This window comes from Telmatherina bonti, assembly GCF_933228915.1.
Source record: "Telmatherina bonti genome assembly, chromosome: 4".
In the NCBI taxonomy this organism is placed as follows: domain Eukaryota; kingdom Metazoa; phylum Chordata; class Actinopteri; order Atheriniformes; family Telmatherinidae; genus Telmatherina; species Telmatherina bonti.
The window spans coordinates 34,316,581-34,338,963 of NC_136622.1; the positions used below are offsets into that span (position 1 = coordinate 34,316,581).

At 41.1% G+C, this 22,383-nt stretch overlaps 1 protein-coding gene across 1 annotated transcript in view; it reads left to right on the forward strand.

Moving 5' to 3' along the window:
• The first annotated feature begins 74 nt into the window (after window positions 1–74).
• Window positions 75–22,383, forward strand: part of c1qtnf12 (C1q and TNF related 12) — a 24,503-nt gene continuing 2,194 nt past the window's right edge. Inside the window, exons 1-6 of the mRNA XM_079239102.1 lie at window positions 75–984; window positions 14,861–14,965; window positions 15,063–15,174; window positions 15,354–15,538; window positions 17,398–17,506; window positions 20,206–20,299. Coding sequence (XP_079095228.1) covers window positions 805–984; window positions 14,861–14,965; window positions 15,063–15,174; window positions 15,354–15,538; window positions 17,398–17,506; window positions 20,206–20,299 — 785 coding nt within the window. The 5' untranslated portion in view covers window positions 75–804. The remainder of the gene's footprint in view (window positions 985–14,860; window positions 14,966–15,062; window positions 15,175–15,353; window positions 15,539–17,397; window positions 17,507–20,205; window positions 20,300–22,383) is intronic.

The following is a 22,383-nucleotide window of genomic DNA, read 5'->3' on the forward strand; positions in this document are numbered from 1 at the left end:
GATAAAACTCCCCAGCAGGTCCTCCTGTGAGCTCAGAGCAAAGGAGCAGCTGGGAGCAGAGAGGAGCGCAGCGGAGCAGCAAAACACCTCATCTCTGTGCGCGCGGACTTGTTGGGTAAGCAGCACCTGAGGACAACACTGCTACCTGTAGGAAAGGTGTCGACCTGGACCCCTCTGTTGCCACGCGCCCCCCTCCGGACTCAGACAGACAGACTGACTGGATCGTTTGATGAAAAGGCAACTTGTGCGGATCCTGCAGCCTTTGCTGCGCTGGAGACTGGAGAGGCAGGGAGGGGACACGCACACGCGCACACACACTGCCATCCATCTTTAGCCAACCCTCTCTGCTTCTTCTTTTGCCCCCTGTACAACCTCCCCCCCACTCCCCCTCCCTCCCACTCCCCCCAACAGAGCAGAAAGCGTGAAAAATCTCACTAATGGCTTTATTTGCTGTCAGATCTTCATTCCTTTCTGCTGGAAAACATTTCATAGCTGAGTAGCTGCGTGGCTTTCTGGACTCCACAGTGTCCTGCCACGCTGTTCTGGCTGAGGGCTCATCAACAGGGGGGGTGGGGGGGTGGGGGGGTAGGCAGTCAGTCTGACAGTGTCTTGGGACAGGGAGTCCCTGAAGCTGCATTCCTGCTGTCTCCTTCTCCACGCTTGCTGTTTGTGAGCCTCGTGGGCATCCTCAGCTTCTCGTCCAGCTCTCATCCTCTCTCCCCCACGCCCCCCTCACTCCCCCCTCCCAGCAAGATTTGTTCCGTTTGACCAGTCCGGGACTGTGGTGCTGATAAGAGCGCGGAGATGTGGCGCAGGGCTGCGCCTCTGGCCGTGGTGGCCGCAGTGTTTTGGACTCAGTGCGTCCTCCTCCACGGCGTGGAGGCCAAGAGAGAGAGGAAGAGGCAGAAGGAGGCCACTCCGCAGCACACAGAGGCGCAAAACGCAACTCTGTCCAACAGCGAGGAGGTCGGAGGAGACACCAAGGTACGGACTTACTGCTGCTGTTTAACCTGCACGTGGAGCTGCACTGTGTGTGTGTGTGTGGTGAAGGTAAAAAGCAGGCAGGACAGGTGTGCCCCGCCAGGGTCAAACATCTGACAAAAATGTGTGAAAGTCTGACTTCCAGAAGAATGCCAGGAATGTGGCTGATCAGTGCGTCATTTGGCGCGTGCGTCTCGCTCCAACCTTCCCGCGCGCATGAGAACAGGGTTGCCACTTTTTTACTGATTAAAACGCCCACCACAGCCCCGGTCCACGTTTAGTGGCGCACCAGTTCATGTTTAGTCCTGTGGCGTCTTCATGATCAGTAATCAATCAATCAAACTTAAAGATTAAAATGCTTTAATGAACATATTCTGATGCAACACTGTTGGATATAAAGTGATGCTAGTTATGATCATGAAGCTGTGATTACATGGATCTCTACTGACATATGAGGAAAGATATCATAAAGAGCCATATGCACGATATTTAGCTATTATGTATTTAATTAACCAGTTAATATTGTGTGATTAATCACGTGAGAACAGCACTAGTGGCACTTAAAGGAAAATTTCTGTGTGCAAAGTTTAACCCTTTCATGCATAGTGGCCCTAGTGGACACCTATTTACAGGCTTTTATCTTGCATTTTCATGAATGAGGACGGTATTTTTTGTAAATAAACTACTTCAGTGGATGTTAGTGAGTCATCCAATACGTTTCCACTTACAGGAGAATAAATAAATATATGATATAATTGAACATAATGTAATTACGCAAGTTTGCCTTTGTGATAAATATAGAAGCTTTACCTAATATAATTACAATTATATTTCATTTTATAAATATTTTATAGAATACATTAAGATAAATCAAAAATAAACTATAAATATCAGTAATAAACAAAAAGTATCATTGCATATGTCTGTAGAGGTAAAATACTGTATTTAAAAAAAAAAAAAATGTTGCATTGTGTTTTATTAATTCATGTATGAAAGGGTTAAAAAACAACACCTGTGTCACTTCACCTGTGGTAACATAGAGGGGAGGAGTGGGAGGAAAAATGGTTCATATAATTTATACCATGGTCAATAACAATTCGCCACGTTAATATACTGTTACATCGTTCTGTTGGGCGTTTCCATAGCAACGCATTGCCATAGTGACATGCTGCGAAATACATGGTTCCTCTTTGTTTGATATACATATTGAACTGTATTTGTTTGCTGCCTGTCTCATTATTTGAAGGGAAGTCATGTCATCATAACAGTTCAACAAAATGAATAAAGTAGTTTTTTAAAAAAATGAAACACATAAAGCTATAAACATTTTAATGTAGGAAAAGCCTATATTTTAATAATAAACGTTTCCCTGTACATTTATTCATGTGTGTAATTATGAACTTTTTATACATTAAATATACGTGTTAATGGCCAATTATATTGGTTATTACTGCATATAAATAAATAATTACACTCTCCTGATGAGTGCTGTTAGATGTCGGACAGTCCACCGTGAACAGTCAGTCAAATGTTTTACACTTTACCTTGTAAACATCTACACTGATGCTGCAGCCGTGAATGCAACTCTTCTCAATTCACATCTGTTTAGCAGCGCTTTTGATTTTGAGGACTTAGAGTAGCACGTAGGCCGACAGTAGACATTTCAAAATGCGCATGTCTTCTGAGTGCAGATGAGTAAAATCTATGGAAGTCCGGTTGTGTCTAAAACTTCTTTAAAATGCAAGTTCCAATTTCAAGTGCCATAAAACTGTGCGTTTTTTTTTTTTTTTCTTTTTCTTTTTACAGTGTTTATCAAAACGGTGTAATCTACGCCGTTTTAGCCATAAAAAACGTCAATTTTAACGCTGTTTTGTGAAGAAATAAGGCGTATTTTATGGTGTTATTATGCAAATGCACTAATTAGGTGGTGATATTTGGCCCCATTGGCTTACCATACGAGAACATGTCAAGAACGCGTTCTGAACTTTATTAGGTGTTCTGAATGCGTTCTGAACGCGCTCAGGACACGTTCAGAGTGCCTTAACATCCATTGGTTGAGGACTACGGGTTAAGCCATTTCGTTAAAAATTGTGGGGGCTGCAGGCTGCGTCACCATCAGTTGTTGGTTGTCACCAGTGGGTTTTATTAGTAGGCTATCAAAAGAAAATGCTTTTCATTTTCAAACAAAGAATCCTGAACTATATGTTCTGCCATTTTGGACCTGCTTACAGTACATTGTCAGAGGTTGTCTATTAAAAGATAAAAATCTTAAACAGTAAACAAGCAGACAAGATGCTGGTTATTTTTGGAAGGACATATCCACTGCAGCTAATCAGGAAATAGTGATAAATCTATTACATTGACCTTTAATAAATAATTATTTTTTATTTGTTATTTGAATTGCCATTTATTTATAAAAACTACTGATAAAATACAACCCCATTATTAAAAATAAAACTAACGCGTTCAGAACGTGTTCTCAACATGTTCTCATATGGCAAGCCAAAGGGGCCAAATATCGCCACTTAATCAGCAAATTTGCATAACAATGCACTCTGAATGCGTCCAGGTTTTCAACGCCTATTTTGAAGACGTTTTGACGCACATTTTTGGCATAACTGGCCTTCCATAAAAATCTGGCGTGACTTCTCAAAATGCAGGCGAAGAAGGGAGGGGGCGGGGCCTGCACAGAGGAGAGGGGGCGGGGCCTGCGCATAAATCGTCCTTCACAACATTTTTCCTGGCTGTTGTATTTTCTGTGTTTTATTTAGTTCATTATTTTTAGATTGAGTGTTGATGTGTGCGACCGACATGTGTAGGCTGTTGGAAAGTTATGAAAGTACAGAACACAGTGCGTCCTGTATTGGTTCAATCTGGGACGCAACATCTGTCCGTCGATGAAAGGACGATTCCATATTTTACCATTTACAGGTGGCAGAAATCAGGACGACATATGTCTGAACATCTCACCGCCTAGAAAATGAACGTTTCAGCGTTGTTTTTATTGCACCAGTTGCAGAGTAGCATTACTGGTTTCCATTTCCAGGAGCAACATTTGCCCCCCCCCCTCCTCTTTTATCTATTTCCAACAGGGTGTTTGTTTTGCTTTCAGCCCACCCATTATGTTGGCATCCTCATGTACCTCGCTGCCCTGTGTACCAGCCTTCACGTCTCGTAGTAACCCCCACCTGTGCCCCCCTCCCCTCCCCTCACCATGAAACCACACAGCGAGGTCTTCTTTGTGTCTACAAAGCTTTGTAGGTGGCTGCGGCCTGCTGCTGTTTATTTGACTTGGTCTGCTCTGTAAAAGCTATGCAGGATGACCTTGTGTCACATCTGACCCTTTTCCGTCAGTTCTGCCTTACAGGCGGTGTAACTCCTGAGAAAGTTAAATATTTAAGGTCTTGCCCCCCCAGTCCACTGATTCTGTCATATACAATCCCAAGTGTGACTCCGCTGTGTCTGGGACATCCGATAGGGGCGGTGTGGTCCTGAAAACCAGGGCAGTGTGCAGTTTAAGACCCTCACAAAGCCCTATAGAAAAGGGTCCTGAAAGGGAACACCTCGGTGAGGATTAACCCCCCCTCATGCCCCCCCCCCCCCGTGCTGACATTCTTTTCATCTCATCTCCCACAATCAGACGGTAATGACATAATCACTCTTAAGACGCAGTGTTATGCCAGATAGCACCTCGGCCAAACGCCGTCACCTCCGGCTGAACCTGAGATTTAAGCCTAAAGTGGACAAACTCAAGGCTGCGTTTGTCGGTGCCGCTTCTGGCGGGCTTGAGTTCAAGCAAAGAAAATTAAATCAATTAAAAAAAACACCACGAACAGCGGTAAACTTGCTTTCTTTGGACAGTTTGTAAGTTTGTCCCATCTGTTGGGTCTGCAGAAAACAGCACGTCCTTTGGAGACGTCTTGGCAAGCAACATGTAGCCAAACATTTACACTCCACACTTACATCTTTTCCCTGCTTGTTGCCAGTGGAAACAGTTGTTATGATGGCATTTCTATCGGACCAGTCCCGTGTGTGGGCTGCTGGCGGCGGGCATTCCTCCGGAGATTTTCCATTTGACAGGAAGGTGGACGGAGAAGACCTTCTGATGAAATTTCAAGCATCAGCCATGTCAAAAGGGACGAACTTTATTCACTCTTAAAGCGAGAGGAGTCTGTCGCTGTTTAGAGCAGGAAGGAGTCTCTGTAGGCTGGGGAGTCGAGTCAAGCATCACGCCTGGTGTGTTGAGTAATGGCCTGAAGCGAGGGTTTTTGTTTCCTTTCCCTCATCTCGGGAGATGATTAATGTTGCGGCGTGTGGGACCTTCACCATCAACTCCCCCCCCCCCCCCACACACACACACACACACACATGAGACAAGGCCAAATCCCACAGGAAACAGGACCACTGTGAGCGCACACGCCTCCTGTACACTGTGCACAGTGTGAACTGTTGTCGGTGTGGTGGGAGGGTGAACTCTGCCTCTCCACATGTCAGATGATAACCGAGGTCACGCTCATTTAAGGCGTGAAATGATCTCATGAAGTGTAAAAGAAACAAATAAACAGAGTTTTGTCGTTACATCTGGAATTTGGAAGTAAAAGAAACCAGCGGGTTTTGTTTTTGCCTCTGAAACACCGGACGGCTTTTTACCTGGATTCATGTCAGATTTATAGAAATCCCATAATCATGCTTGATGCTGATCATGTGTTGGTCATGTTTCTAAAAACGCAGATGATGAATGTTCTGCGGCTTCACGTGATGAAGATGGCAGAATTATAGTTCAGGTTAAAGTTCGCCACAATGAACAGCAACGCTGCACAGAAAGTGTTGAAAATATCTTCATTTTCTGCATTTTAAATCCAATTGTGGGAACTTACCTGCTTACATGGATGCTTTTCAGAGTTTAATTATGCTATTTCTAGTTTTCTACAGCGTTATAGTGTTCAATACTCATCAGATATATGAGCGGCGCCGTTTTTTATCACCTAATCGGATGTTTAAGTTTTTCAGCACGCTCTATGTTTGGTTTCCATGGCAACGGAAACGATTGGTTTTAGAGAGTTTTTTTCTACTTTGAAATTTTAGTGACGTCCCGGAGGAGGGAGTCAGTGATTGGTCATCTTCTCTAGGTGCACGTTCACAAGAAGAAAGCCACGCCCACTTTCACTGCTCAGCATAACTACTCCTAGCAGTAGACCAATCAGACGCAGGACATGGGGCGGAGCTTTCTCTGTTGGCTTGTTTCTGGAGGCTGATCTGAGAGGATCAATACAAAATGAATGAAGGGAAATTTGTGATGCTTGATTAGTTCTCGCCCTTCTGGACTTGAATATTAAAATAAATTAGACTGAAATGTGCATCATAAAAACACTTTGAACATGTCAGATATGAGCAGCTAAACTGAGGTTATAAACGTGCCTACACCCACGTATAAGCTCAGTGATCATTAATATTTATAAAAATATGTTTTATGAAATTTTCCGTAAAGAATTTAGTTTTGAAATGTTAGTTGAAAAACAGGGATTTTCATAAGGATAAGCGACACCACAATTTCTCCTGTTGATACGATGCTATTAGTTTACGGTACTTTTTCATCCATACCGATATCGACATTGACATTAAATATTGACATCGATATTGAATATCAATATGGACAGACATTGAGAATCAGCCTCGGCTAAAATACTGCAGTATGTGACATCATTCAGGAAACATGTCCCTATGACATACAGATGTCGTTATCAATGTCGATATTGATATCAATATCAATATTGATACTGACGTTCATACTTTTCACCCCTTAAAGGAAAATATTAATTGTATAGCATGCAGTAATATCATTATTGCAAGAGCAAAATCTAAATCAAGAACTTCAATCCTTGAGGGAAATGATTTTAAAACATGAATAAATTTAAAAAAATCTTTTAAAAATGATCAAATAATTAAACTACAGATCAATATGAGATCAATTGCATTTATTAAATAGAAAATTTACAAATATAAGATGTCCAATAATATGAATATATTAAAACATAATATGTATTAACCTGCATTAAATAAGTGAGCGATTAAAACAAAACCTCATCATCGCCATCGTTGTGACATCACGGCGTCTGATTGGCTGCTTTAATCACGTGACAGAAATACCTTGTTGTCGGCGTCTCTCAGAAGTGAAAACAAACGGTGGGTGTTGTATCATCAGAGCGGCACTTCGATACTCAAGAAAGTATTGAATCCGATCGTTTGACTGACTGATATGAAGGTATCGATGCACCCATCCCTGAATTACAGTGACTGAAAAACTTGCTCTACCACACTGAAAAGCAGGACGAAGGGTTAACAAAGTCTTCATCAGGAGGCTGGTATTCAGGAGTCTCCAGTTTCTTGCTTTCCCTTCAGTTTTTAAGCAACACTCATCTTAAAACGTAAAAACTTTGTAAAAGTGAAAAACAATCACCTCAATTCGAAGTTATTTGCAAAATATAAAAAGGTTTGCCTTTACTTTGAGCCATTTCCCAACATCTGCTGCGCTAAAACTGATGTCGTTCGAGCATATTAACAGACACGTCTGTGCTTCATCTCCCTACGGAGACTGAAATCTGTCACCCTGATCATCTGTGTGAAGTTTTAGCACAAAACCGAAGCATAAAGCGGCTACAGCGACAGCGAGGCTGCCTCTAAAGCCTCTGTTTGTTTAGTCTGTCCAGTATGAGCGCCAGAAAAACGCTTCCACATAACAGAATGACAATAAACACAGTTAGGATCCTTATTCTCGCAGTTCCCCATGAATAAAAACAACATTTTAATATTAAGTTGTATTTCTGCCAGTAACTTTCTCCCCTAAAAACTGGAGCTTTAATACTCTGTTTTCCCGATTTGCGTCACCACCTATCACATTTCCCCAAGTGCTTGTAACCCAACTCAGCGGGGGCAACTTGGTTGCATGACAGCGAGAAAAAAAATCCATTTTTGCACTTTCTCTGCAACGTAGTCTGGAGCCAGAAACAAACTGCATAGAAGGAGGAGAATGTAATGACTGCTTGCATTAATGTTTTACTCATGTGGCAAATGTTCTGCCTGAGATGGATCTGGATCATTGGTGCTTTTCAGCAGCTTGTTTTACCTACCACAGGGAAAATGAGCACTCGCCCCATTTTTAAAGCTGTAATTTGTACACAGAACAGATGTGACGCAGCAATCAGGGTTTCTTTAAGCTTATTTTGCCTTTTTGTATCGAGAGGAAGTCATAAGCATGAACACAAACTCCATAAAAGAAGAAATGGCAATGAAGTTGTAACTCCAAACCAAACTCCAAGATCATTAATAACCATTAACACTTAAAATCATGTTCCTAACAAGCCAATCCTGGCGTCCTCGTAGTGTGATAGAATAATTATACTGTAAAAATGGTGCTTGCTCCTTGTGTAATCACAGCGAAACGAGTCAACATAGCATGTCTGGCTGTGTTAAGCTCTTGTGCAATAAATTCTAAAAGTAATCTGCGGCTTTGAAGGGCAGTGATGGGGAACGCCGTCGTAGATGCATGACGGCTGGGAAGCACGCAGACTAGCAGCATCCCCTCGTCCCACGCAGCCCGGGGATCCCTGCCTGTCAACGGCGGCACCGGCTCTGGGTTAGGCCCTTCTACGTATGCATGGATGACTGCACAGGGAGCAGAACGGTGGGGTGTGAAAACAAGGGATTACTTAAGGATCAACCTTCAAACCTGCATGTGCAACATTTTTATCAGCAACAAAAAAATGTTTCATGTCGGCTACGACCAGGTAGACAAACAGATAACGGCGAAGTGAAAATAAGATAAGTTCCTCCGTTCACATGGAAGAATCCAGGAGCTGCTTGCAGAGGGGGAGAGTTTCGGTATCTGGTTGCAGCCCCAGAGACATGTTTTAACAGTTGTGTTTGTGTTTTTGGTGGCACGTTGCCCCAGGGGAATATTTCTCATTTTATTGCTTCAAATAAATTCTAGCTAATTTTCTCCAAACGACATAAAAAACACGTTTAAATGGCGCAGACAGAGGAGTCGTTTTTCTCCGGGTCATAAAGTCTTATGGGGCTCTGTGAATGACCTGCAAGGATGCATCAATTTATCCCCAAACCTTTCAGTTTTAAACATTGCGAGGTAAAAATAATAGGCAGAAAGCACATTTAAATGTTAGCTGTAATTATCTAAAATAAAAAGCAGGGCTGATTTTGGATGACGCTCGCATGCTAACAAACTATGGTGTCAGTTAAGTGCTGTGCACCTCGTGAGGTGAACTTTATATTGTTTCTCTACTTTCTGCCTGATTCTCTCTGTTTACTAATATTTCTTGACATTATGAGATATATATTCTTTAGCTGGAGTGCTTTTAAAAGAGAAGTTGGCTCACTGAGGAGTCATTTCTGTGGTTTTTACCACCGACGACCCGTTCAAGACACAAGCGGCACATTCTGATTCTTTTCCAGTGAGAAAAGTAAACATTGGCAGAGATCATGACAGAGTCTTTCCCCTCATAGCTTCTGATTTGAATATAAGGCCCATCTGATTCAACTCGTCTCAAACATTAAGACTTAAAACCATATTTGTAAGACCAACAAATTCCTTTTGTTACTTGAAACTATCTGCACATTTACGTGATGGTGATGGGTTCTTGTGTGTGCCAAGCAGCAACCTCTGGCGGTTAAAAGTAAAGCCTATGCAGAAGTGCATAAAACTGCAGTTCCCCCTTCATCCACTAGGGGCTGCAAACTGGAGTAAAACCCCATAGACTCCCATGTTAAAAAGACCAACTTCACAGCAGAAATAATCATGTTTACAGCCTGGTACACAAATCCACTTTAGGTTTAATAGGTCAGGTTTACCTTCATGACAACTGTGGAGGGGAGTGAATTTTTTTTTCTAAATCACCCGTTTAAAAGTAATTTAATCTTGAAGTTCAGCATATTTAGGGGCGTGTCCTTTTGATTGACAGGTACCCAATCTCCCGCTTCAAGTCAGAAGAACGTAGAACAACCGCGGTTTTTAGCCAGTTAACAACGTGACTTAGCTTTAGCCCGCTTACCTCCGTTAGCTGGGTAGCTCATGTTATCTCCGGGTTAGCTCGGTTAGCTCTTAGCTACAGGCAGCTTGGATGTCAATCATCCACCATGACGCTCACGGCTGCCCTCTCAGGTCCACCTCTTTGCCCATATTTGTATTTTCCGGGTGAGACGACACGCATGCCCCTGCCCCGCTGTCATAATTCCATACGTCTTTTGTATGGCCGTGAAGTCAGTTCATCCACTAGTGGGCAGTGCTGAGTTCAGAGGTCATGTCCGTGTTTTGACAACGGTGTTTGATAGCAGTAATTTACTGCTGTAATGTAGCTTAAAATCATCCAAAAACACCTGAAAAAGTTGAATAAAGCCACAATTGTTTTTTGTGTTCTCAACTTCGGAGTCTTAAGTTTCTGCATTATCTTCTTCCTCTTCTTCTTCTTCTTCTTCTTCATTCTCTTCTTTTTCTCTGGTTTGTTCCTTTTGATGGTTGTGTGTCAATAACTGTAGCAGCATTTCCATTAGATTTTTTCGCAAAATAAAAGCAATATTTGTAAGTCTTTAACAAACAATTGCGATTTGCAGGTGTTTCCATTAAACAGTGTTTAGCGCATTCGCCTGCAGTCTTGTAAAATCTCGTTCCTCTCGCGAGATTTTACAAAAATTATGCGAGGTAACCACGTACCTTTATTTCTGGGTTTTCTACTTGCTGCGGAGAATTTGTTATGGGTTTTCAAAGCTTTTCTCCTTCATTTTCTTTTCTAAAACTCTGAAATTCGCTGTTGTTTGTTCCATTTTTACTGGAAATGAACTGGTCACGACCCCCCACGTCACGTCCGGGGCCACGTAAATGTGAAAAAAAGAGTTTCCATTAAATCTTTGTGATGTTTGTATGTCAAAATGTATGAAAAACCACCTCATGAGAGCATACAAATAAGAGAGCAATATTTCAGACCTTTTTCAAAATGTAGGTGTTAGCAATTTTTTTTTATTGCGATATTTAGTTTTTGCGCAATTCTAGGTGTAATGGAAATTCACCTACTGCTTAACACCGCCCTGCGATTTCCAGCTGTGTTGCTCCATTTTCTGACGGTTAAACTCCTTCAAAAGAGACCAAATTATGTGAATAACAGAAGACGGACCAAACTGTCGGTGCGTCTGTCGTCTGTGTCGAGCTTAAATGGGGGTGAGCTGAGAATATAGTTAGCTTGAATTAGCCGTCGTCAGGAGCGATGACATTAGAAAATTTGGCAAAGTTTAGGAGTGCTTCTTCCCAACGTGGCCACAGTGGAACTTGTTAGTGCGTTGAAAATCTCTTGACTGAATGATCTTGTTCCCACATGTTAGATGCTAATAAATGTATTTTCTAGCAGTATCACCAGACAGGCCCCATAAATCCCTGCAGGATAAACACTTTATTTAACTAACAGACAAGAAAGCTGCATGGAGTTATTGTTGTAGTGAAATGCTGATTGATTTAGTCTTGAAGGGAGAAAAAAAAAACACCAGAAGACAGAATGCTTCATTCTTTAGTGGCCCATCAATGAGGATAAATGCTGTCTAAAGGCCTTTACATCTCTCAAAAACCTGACACATTCTCCTGGTCTGTGTTGGAAAGGTGTGTTCGTACAGCTGCTGACAGACGAGACAACTTTGAGGCACGTGATCAAAGCCAGAGCCCCGCTGCTCTTCATCAACCCTCAGACTGCTACCTGGATCCACTCCCTCCCCACTTTGTTCACAACTTGTTCATGCTGATGCGTAGTCGTGCCAGGGAATCCTCAGCTTACTTTCCGCCACATTCGATCACAACCAGTGAAAGACTAAACACCTCTGACAGGGTTTTCTGTGCCGCTCTCGGTTCAGATAAACACCCACCTGCATGCAGTGATTCAGACAGTTTTTGGCAAGTTGTGCAAATGTTCCCAGCTGACACTTGTGCTTGAAATTGTCTGACAGTATGGATACAAGAAAAGAACACGGTGTATTTAATGGAAAGATTTGAGCATTCCTAAAACTGATGATTCCGTTATTTATACAGTGATTTGCTGTTATTTCTCCACTCAGATATGAAGGTAATAATTACCTTGGTTACAGCTTTTCTTCCCTGAGCACAGAAAATCCCTGAGGGGAACAGTTTAATGGTTTAATTACAATGGTGTGTGTTGAAGAGGATAACGTGCAGAGTATGACTGATTTCCTGGCAACAATATGCTGCTTTTTCTTTTAACGAATGTAAAAAGTGTGTAATTATAAATCACGTGTGTGGGCTGACGGTTACTGATACTGCTTTAAAGATCAAATAACCCTAAACTTGTGAGTATTTAACTTAACTTATTGGTGTTTCAGCGCAACTGCTCGACATTTTAGGAAATTTGACTGTTGAGGATAAGTTGTGAGTGGACTGATGTCATTTTTAGTCTGAAATCAGCAAACAAATATAAAGCTACTAGAGTTATTCAATATTGTTTTACTGATACCCGAAATGCCTATATATTCTTGATACTCAATACCAGTATGGTGGATTGCCCTCTCCGGGTCGGGAGTCAGGTCGTGCCTCAAGTGGAGAAGTCTAAAAATCTCGGGGTCTTGTTCACAAGTGAAGGAAGGATAGAGCATGAGATTGACAGACAGATCTGTGCAGTAATGCGGGCTCTGCGTCGGTCTGTCGTGGTGAAGAAGGAGCTGAGCCAGAAGGTGAAGCTCTCAATTTACCAGTCGATCTACGTTCCTACCCTCACCTATGGTTATGAGCTGTGGGTCGTGACCGAAAGAACGAGATCTCGTATACAGGCGGCTGAAATGGGTTTCCTCCGCAGGGTGGCCGGGCTCTCCCTTAGAGATAGGGTGAGGAGCTCGGTCATCCGGGAGGAGATCAGAGTAGAGCCGCTGCTCCTCCACATCGAGAGGAACCAGTTGAGGTGGCTCGGGCATCTGGTCAGGATGCCTCCTGGACCTCCCTGGTGAGGTGTTCCAGGCACGTCCCTCTGGGAGGAGACCCCAGGGAAGACGCCCCCCCCCCCCCCCCCCCCCCACCCCCACAAATGTGGCTGGGGAGAGGGAAGTCTGGGCTTCCCTGTGTAGGCTGCTGCCCCGCGACCCGACCCCAGATAAGCGGCAGAAGATGGATTGATGGATGGAAGGAAAAGTAGAAAATATATAAGAACAAACAAAGCATACAGCAAGTTACATATGATATGAACACACATTGATGGGATATTCATCATAATCTCATCAGGGTACATATGCAAGAAAAAAATATTCTTTTTTCAAAGGTTTGCATCAGACTTCAGGTTGTCTGGTTTGTTTCAGATATTACAAGCATAAAAAACTAAATGCTAATCATGCTACTTTTTTTTTTTCAGAATTAAGCTAGCTCCTCAGCCTTGTCTCCAGTGTTAAGATAACCTGCTACAACACTTATTCTTATTTAATAAACAGACAAAAGACAGAAGTTTACCCTGTCATTTAAATTTTACCATGAAGATAAATAAGTTTAGCATGTTTTGTAAATTACAGCCATTTCCAGTAAAGGTGAAAGAGCTAGCATGTTAGCAAGCTGTTAAACTGGAATGCTAAAGTAAAAAAAACTTCATCCAGCAGGCCTCTGGTGTAATGGAAACAGTACTGAGTTGTGTAAAAGTATTTTTGACCCAATCAGTCTGGCTTTTATCTGTGTCCAGGTCTAAAAAATGACCCATAACAGTCTGAATGGAGCCAGTGCAGTGCCTGTTAAGTTGTTTATTTTGTCTGCTGTCAGAGAGAGAGCGAGAGGAAGACGAGGAGCGAGTACCTCAGAACCTCAAACCTTAAAAAACAGATTTTTATTCCAACATATTGAAAAGACAAACAAGGAGCTACTTTGTTGTGGTGGAACAATAGGGAAGTCTTTAACAGTACAGAAAGGAGCATGTTGGTTTAGCAGATAAGTGATCCGTGTCTCTCTGCCAAACCTAAACAAATTCCATCTCAGACAGCTCACCTCCATTGCTTGTTTTTATCTCCTCTTCTATCTTAGCTGAAGGCTCTTGACATTTGGGAAAGGGATGGGGTAAGATCTGCTCCTGCTTTAATTGGAATACATTCAGTCTCACATGTAACTAAAACGAAAACAAACCAGTTGGAGTAGTCTGCATGAAGATGTTGCTTCCAGAAGCCTTCTTATCTCCCCAACAGATCCCAGCCTTCTGTGCAGTTATTTATTATAAATGAGGTATTTCAGAGCTGCAGAAAACATGCCTAACCATTGTAAACATATTCTATACACATTAATCTTGCTGATTACATGTTTAATATTTGTAAAGATGTGTCTTTATCTAGCTATGTCTTTGGGTTTAAGCTGTCATAAATTACAGCAATTGAAGCGTGTGGTCCACAGAGCCGGCATCTCTCAGACCACTAAATTCATTTTTCACCAAGGTGCTCATGGAAATTTTCCGGCTGAAAAAAAAAAAAAAAATCCTCTGACAAGTTTTGTTTACGTTTATCTGAGCCTGTTAGGAAAATAAGAAGTGACGTCCACCTGAGTGAATTATCTGGGAAAGAAAAAAAGACGCATAAACTGAAGCTTTCAATGGATGTGGGTGACTGGCAGGCGGGACTGTCAGAGGGAAGGGAAGGGGAGGGGTTTCCCTGTTTGACTTGCCATCGTGTCGGGGATCTTTTAATTGTATCTTACGCCAAGCTTTTCCAAAGATGGTTAAAGGGAAGAAATGAGTCGCTGGATTTGCTGTTTTAGCTTCTTTGCATCGGTGGCTGACAAGTCAGTTATTTTAATGAAAATGCATGATTATGCTTTTATTTTGCAAGCTTTTGTTTAGCAGTGTCCTCTTCTTTGCTGCAGATTTCTGATCATCACAAGGTGGATCCGCTGGGTTCATGGATAGATTTTGTCAAACGACCTGTTGGAAACTTCGCTGGAAAGTGTCGCAAACGCAAACGACCCCTGGTAAACTTGCAGTTCAACAGAAGAGCATTTAATTTTTACCGATTATCTGATTTAAGGATTGGACTTAAAGGTGGTTTGTATATCCGTCTTTTGTCAGCCTGGTCCACCAGGTCCACCAGGTCCCCCTGGCCCCCAGGGACCTCCTGGCTCTCCAGGCGCTGAAGTGACCCAGGAAGTTCTTCTTAAGGAGTTCAAAGAGATGATTAAAGGTTAACAACACATTAATATTCAGCACATATTTTAGATCTATATTCATTCATTGTTTGTTCTTGCAGACATGACCTGTAGTTGGAAATGCAAAATATTCTAATTATTTTGCATCATATGTATGACAAAGCAGCTGTAAAAGTCATTTTGAGATGTAATAACCTGGCTGCACTTCTGACAGAGGCTACAGAGAGGAGAGCAGCTGCAATCGACCGACAGACCAGCCCCAGCCAGCTACCTTCAGTCCTCCTCACCCTGGAGGGGATGAACTCCTACCGCCGAATAGAAGAAGCTTTCCACTGCAAGCTCAAAGGACCTGTGGTGGTGGACAAGAAGACTCTGGTGGAGCTCCAGAACTTTCAGACAGTAAGTAAATGTTTAGGAATCGGTTCGCCTTCGTTCTCTCCTCTAAAAAAGAAAAAAAAAAATCGGCTAATCCTTCACAGTGTGGTTACAAGCTTTGTTTCTTTGCTTTAACTGTGAAAAAGTGAGTGCTTGGTAATCTTTGCTTACTCTGCATGTAGGAGAATTAAATAAGGATCGTCCCCTCCCTTTCAACTGGCATGCAGTGCCACAAGGAAACATAGACTGCCTCTCTGGTTGAAAATATCTACTTTTTTTATTCTACACATTACACTCTGGGCAGCATACAAAAGGCACTCTGTCTCAGACTTGGAATAAAATGTGGAGAGGACAGAAATAGACACTATTTGAAACAGCATGCTGCAGAGGAAGAACTATGTCTTGTTAGGATGAGCTGACATGGCTGGAGGAGAGAGGATTAAAGTTTGCAGAACTATTTAACACATTACCAAAGCACAGATGCTTTGAATAGAGATGGCCACAGTGAAGGAAACAGAAGCAGCGACTAAAATGGGAAGAGGCATAGAAGCAAAAGTTAAAAGAACACAAGTAAATAACAAGTCTAACAGTGAGGGTGTCAGGACTGGGTATAAAAGAAGCATCTAACAAATGCTTAGACTATCTGAGTTATTATGGGTTGTTAAATGTGACTTTGTGCTAAATGCACGCGGAGAATTATCAGCAAGTCTGAAAATAACTTTGCAATGTAAAATTTAGAGTTTCACCTTTTAACGTATTTGTTTCATTTCTGAAAATATTCAGTTAGAGTCACTGGAGCCATGAATGGAAACCATCTGTGGACATATGTGCCACATGACCTGAGAAAACAACTGTTACTAAAACTATATTATACAATGAAGAAGTGTATCGAAGGATACTAGCCATGGTATCGATACTGTCAATATTTAGCCAAATCCACCGAGCCCTAATAATAATAATAATAATAATAATAATGAATAATAGATGACCAATTTAATTAATCCTATTATTCTTAATTGTTGTCAATACATTTGTTTATTTATTTTTGTCATTTATTTTTTTAAGACGTGGCTTAATTTTAGAGATAAAGATTTGTAAGTATGACGTAATAATTTTTTTGAAATTCATTTGATTCAGCGTCTGCAGCTTTGATGTGTTGTCACAATATGCTTAAACTGTTTAAACAACATTCACAAAGAAAAATAAACACTTCCATATTTGATTCCATATTTTAGAATTTAATTAACCCTGTCAGGTTCAATAGATTTAAATTCATTGTAGGGATTCTTATAGTCGTTATATGAGCATGACTTTACCATATGCAAGTATCCGTTCTAAGGAGACTCACACATGGTGATTTTTTGTAAGCATATAAAACGTTCGACATGTGTCTGTAACGTGCTGAGACGACATTGTTGTGAAGTACAAGTAAAACTGGACTGAACTGAACACTATCAGTGTTGAAGCACCAGTGCTGTTAGCATGAATGCGGACATTCACAACTCTTCTGCTCATCCTTCGATGAACGACGTGTCCTGATCACACTTTCACGTGGAATTGTGGAATTCTGTCTTAAAGGTGGAAGGATGGATCACAGAGCTAGTTAGTGAACATGTTAGCGCTACCAGTTGTGAAAACATCCTTTTTATTTTCCATCTTTACGTCACTGTTTGACCCCTCCTGGTATTTTGCTTTCTAGACTGTTCAAATAAAACTTTATCATGAGTTATTGACAAGCTGTGTGTGTGCAACTCATTGTATTGGTTCGTAATTTATTTGGAAGATGTGTTTGCAAAAGTCTTCCAGGTTAATCTAGAAACAGTTGAAGACAGTGACTGAATACTTCACATTAACTGAATTTTTACGTTTCCTTGTGCTTTCAGCCACCTGCTAAAGGAGCTTTCCTCAGAGGGTCAGGAATGGATCAGTCTACTGGGAGGTTCACAGCTCCCATCACAGGGATCTACCAGTTCTCTGCTAATGTGCACATTGGTAAATCACAGTAACTTTCCTTTATGCAGTATTTCACTCACTAAAGCCGTAAAGCTTCTGCACAATAACAGTCCGCCCACACTGGCTGTTCAGACTCATGCTGGCTAATTAACAGGAGACAGTGGGTGTTTGGATTGAGCTCACCTTCATACTGCCATTTGTCTTCCTTTTTTTAAATATATATAATCTCAAACAATTAAACTTTTCTGTAATAATTTTGATAAATTAATGACAAGAAATTTTTACTATGTCCTGTTTGATTTGTAAGCAGTATTAGTTACTGATTATGAAGCCCAGAGGGTATAATTTTAGAAATACAACAAAATCAAATATGTGTTGGATGACGAGTTCGAGCAGCTGCGGACCCATTTTACAGCAAATTAGAGGGAGTTGGCAGCCTGGCAGAGAGGTTGGAGGTGTTGCAGCTGTTGATCTGGCTGCATCAGTTGGTTGATCTGAGAGGCGAAATACCACAAAGTCACATGTTACAAAACACAACAACAAAACAATAAGTAAAACACAATTACCAGTATGCAAAAAAACAAAACAAAAACAGAATATACATGATTTTTTGCCTAATATTACTTTTAAATTGGGGGTTTGGACAATGTATTATGTAAAATGTTTTCTATTTTGTGGAGAATCATATTAATTCTGTTTTCATTTGTTTTTGTTTAGCATGTTTTGTTTTCAGGGTCAGTCAAAAGGAAACTCATAAATGCAGATTTTTATAGAGAAATCATTTAAAAAAAAGTTCTTATAAAATGCTAAATTAACTTTGTAAAGACTTTATAACGTCATATGTACCCCATAACCTGTGTACGAGGCCCAAAAATGAGAAATTCTGTCACCTCTCTCACTTGCTTCACTTCTGAAAGGTGAGTCTGACATCTTGAATCACCAGGAAGGGAATTAACCACCCCTTCTGATACTGCTATCAACCCGCCCCCCCATCTAGTCTGTCTTCTAAAATCGTTGAGCGGGTACCAACGAAAGCTGCACCTTATTCCCGAGAGGGGGTGGAGTGGACATTGACAGGCACCGCTCACTAATATTTAAACGTTCAGACCCAGAAACAGCTCGTTCTCAGCAGAACTCAGTAGAGCCACTCTTAAAATGGCTGAAATGAAGGACCAAGGCTAAATTTGGGGTGATAGTCTACATAGACGGTGTTGTTGGACCTCTGAGAGCCATATGAAATCATTGAAAAAATGCATAATATGGGATCTTTAAATACCCGTTGACTGTTTTATTCATTATTAGTGTAAATCTCTTACTGCAAGTCAGAAGTAGCCTCAGTTAAACCCTCAAAGCTTTACTGTACCACCAAGAGTTTCATGGTAGGAACGGTAGCGTGTGACTTGTGGGGTAAACTGCAATGGATAGCTTACACTTTAGTCAATCTACGCAAGTTTTCCAGCATGTATATCTCATTCAGAAGGTGTACAATCCATCTGTAAAATGCTCATTCAGAGACTCTGTATGGTAAACCTCAAAGAGTGATCCATGATAACACTGTTATTTATCACCAGTGTTTCACCTACAAAGCCTTGTAGCCGTGGTGGTGCCAATGGCCAAACTGGTGAGGGTGGATCAAGTCACATACCAAGAAGGAATACCTCTGTAATGATGTGGTTGATACATTACAGTGCGTACAAGATAGCTTGCATTGTTTAAGCTAACCAATGTCAACGTCATCAGCCTACGGTAGCTTTTCGACCAGCAAATTATAATGAAGCCACTTCGTGTCTAACTTTTGACCAGTCAGAAAGCTCAAGTTGATGGTATTATCCAATCAGGAGCAGGCAACGCTCAACAAGAAAGTTCTATGTGTGTCTGAAAAGAAGGAAAATAATGGTCCTCTAATGCTGGAGTAAAGCCAAAGGGGTGTTTGATGCCAAGTGGCACCAAAAACCAGTTGAGTTAAAGTTAGTTTGGTGAGCATAGTAGCATGAATAACTGTAAATTATAGGAAAAACGCCTGCAGAACAAAGTCTAAATAAGTAAATAGTTTCTGTTGTGTGTTTCTTTTCAATGATAATATTTTTCTCCTGAAAGCCAAGACTTGGAAATAGGATCTGAAGGAGAGGAAAGGCTTGGTCGCTTCTGATCTGTGTGTTTTTTCTACAAAATTCTGTTTTGATGCTTTGGATGGCCTTATGCTGCTTTTTCTATTAATACATTCATTTTAACTAGACGGACTAAAAGTAAGCAGAAACTTGGAGTTTTAAAGGGTTAAAGTATACAGGAGGCAAAGCAAACCAAATTTTCTCTCATGATCTAAAAGATACTTTTAATACTAATCATAGAAATATAGCACTTTGGTTCTGTAGGCGGTATGTGACAGATTAAAATGTATTTTACTTGCCTTCTTCCCAAGTACCTGCATATTTCCAGGCCACAATCATAACTTCAGATCAAATGAACACTTATAATATAATCCAAAACATAAAATTCCATTTTCGGTGAAAATTGCAGGATTTTAAGGCTTTAATTCATCCGTTTACTACATAGAGAGTCAATCACAGGGTGAATTTACAGTATTTTTTTTAACAACTATTCTTAAAAAAAAAAATCAAACATCTGTGAAAACAGTGTTAAATGTTGCACTATCCTAAGAATTATAGCCAGAAGTGTTGTATATCAAACGGGAATGCGTGATATTTATGTGATTGGAACTTTTTTTTCCCTCCTTACAGATCACAACGAGGTGAAGAGGAGTAAGAGTCAGCTGAAGGCCAGAGACAATGTCCGGGTGTTGATCTGCATTGAATCACTCTGCCACAGATACACGTAGGTATTCTAAAAAGTAGTCAAATACTTGCTTTCAGGACTGAATCCAAGTCATATATAAGACACCGGTGCAGCCATGTGGTTTGCATTTGTCTCAAAGTCACACAATCATGAATGAGATTTAATAAGACTGGTCTTAAGGAGTCATTTTTCAGGCCACAACAACGTGTCGTTGTTGCATTCTCCACATTTTTAGTTTGACAGTTTGTTTACCTTCTTCCTATAATAGTGATATTTTATTGTTGTTAAACGCTGGCTTAACTTTCTCCAGAGTTTACGAGCTGTTAAAGGTGTCGTCTGTTGCAGTTTGTATGGAACCAGTTTGGCATTTCCTGTATTAAAACAGTGCAGGTCTTTAAAGGAAGCGTCCTCTCATTTAGACCCCTTGGTCCTGCCGCCGAACTAATCTTTATAGACTCACCTTTGACACTCTGTGCAGCCTGTTATATACAACAGCACTGCAGTGTAATGCTGTGTTTGGGATGTGGGAGGCAGATAATGAAGTACATGATACCAGAGGTCTGTGTGGAACAAATCGTAGGCTGTTCAAGTATTTCAACATTTCTATTTATATAAAGTCAGAGAAAAAGGTTGAAATAAATTGCTCCCTGTGGTCTTCCCAGGACTGTGCAGAAATCCAGTCTCTATTGTGGTACAAAGATGGGAATGTATAAATAATATTATTATGATGGGTTACTTAACCCAAAAGAGTGCTTGGCTTTTTCTTTTTCAGCAAGAGCCCCAGCGAGTCTCACCCTCCCACACATGAAAATGTAGAGAATGTGAAATGAGGTTCATCGTGATGGCAGTTGGAGACATGGAGCGAAGACAAACATGATTGATTTACACAAAAAAAAAAAAAAGACAGAAATTTACAATTTTCCACTTAACACAAGCCAGCTCTCTCTCTGTGTGGTTGAAGCATAGTTTCAGACATCTGTGGAGACTCTGAGCGTGCTGAATTGTGCCAGGAAAAGTGTGACTTTTGGGGAAATATGCATATTTGCTTCCTCGTATGCAGTTAAATGAGACCCTTCTTGAAATTTATTCATACGTCACTTGCATATGCTCGTAACTACAAAAAGCCCCTAGAAGAGTTTATTTGCATTGTATTTTCCCACTGAACGCAGATATTTTTTCAACAATTCTGGCTAACATAGAAGCATATTTGAAGAATTAAAATAATAATAATAATAAAAGAATTGAAGATGCTAAAGGTTGTTGTAACCTGCTCAGGAGGACTCTCAAACACATGTAATCACATAAAGGTGGTGGGCGCCAGTGCTTACCTAGACGATAGACTCGTTGCAGCCTCCGACTTGGGCCACTAGCTGCATTTTCATTACACCTAGAATTGCCCAAAAACTAAATATCGCAATAAAAGAAATGCTAATAAAAAGTATTTTGAAAAAAGTCTCAAATATCGCTAAAAAGTTTTTACGCTCTCATGAGGTGATTTTTCAGATGTTTCAATATAGAAATATATTGCAAAAGTGTACTGGGAACACTTTTCATATGTACCTGTGCCCGGACTGTAAGGAGTAATCCTGAAGACCCAGAAATCCAGCTTCACACAGGTGTAAACGTTTTAACAGAAAAAGAATTATTAAAAAACTGGAGGTTAAAAATGAAAACTTGGAGCAGTCCGGTGGCGTGAGGCAGAACTGCAGTCCAAGGCAACGTTATTCTGGAATCTGAATGCTCCAAAAAGCGGGGCGTAAATTGAACTTTCAATAGTGTAGTCAAGGAGACAGGCAATGGTCATACACAGAGAAGCAGAGATCATATTACTTTTCCGAGAAGGGCAGGCCAAAATCTGTGGTCGTTCAGAGCAGGAGTCAATGTCCAGGTAAACACAAGGTGAGAAGTATCCGACGTGGGGAAGGAAAGGCACGGATAATCCAGGGGACGACTTGGTCGATAACTAGAGAACAGGAACATGGAAAGGCACTGGATATAAACAAGACAGATACTGTTGACAACTGGCAGGGAAACAGAGACGGGAGAGGGTTTAAGTTGTGCAAGGCACAGGTGAGGACAAGTAGCAATCAGGGAAGTTCAGGTAGAACAAATGAACTTGATAA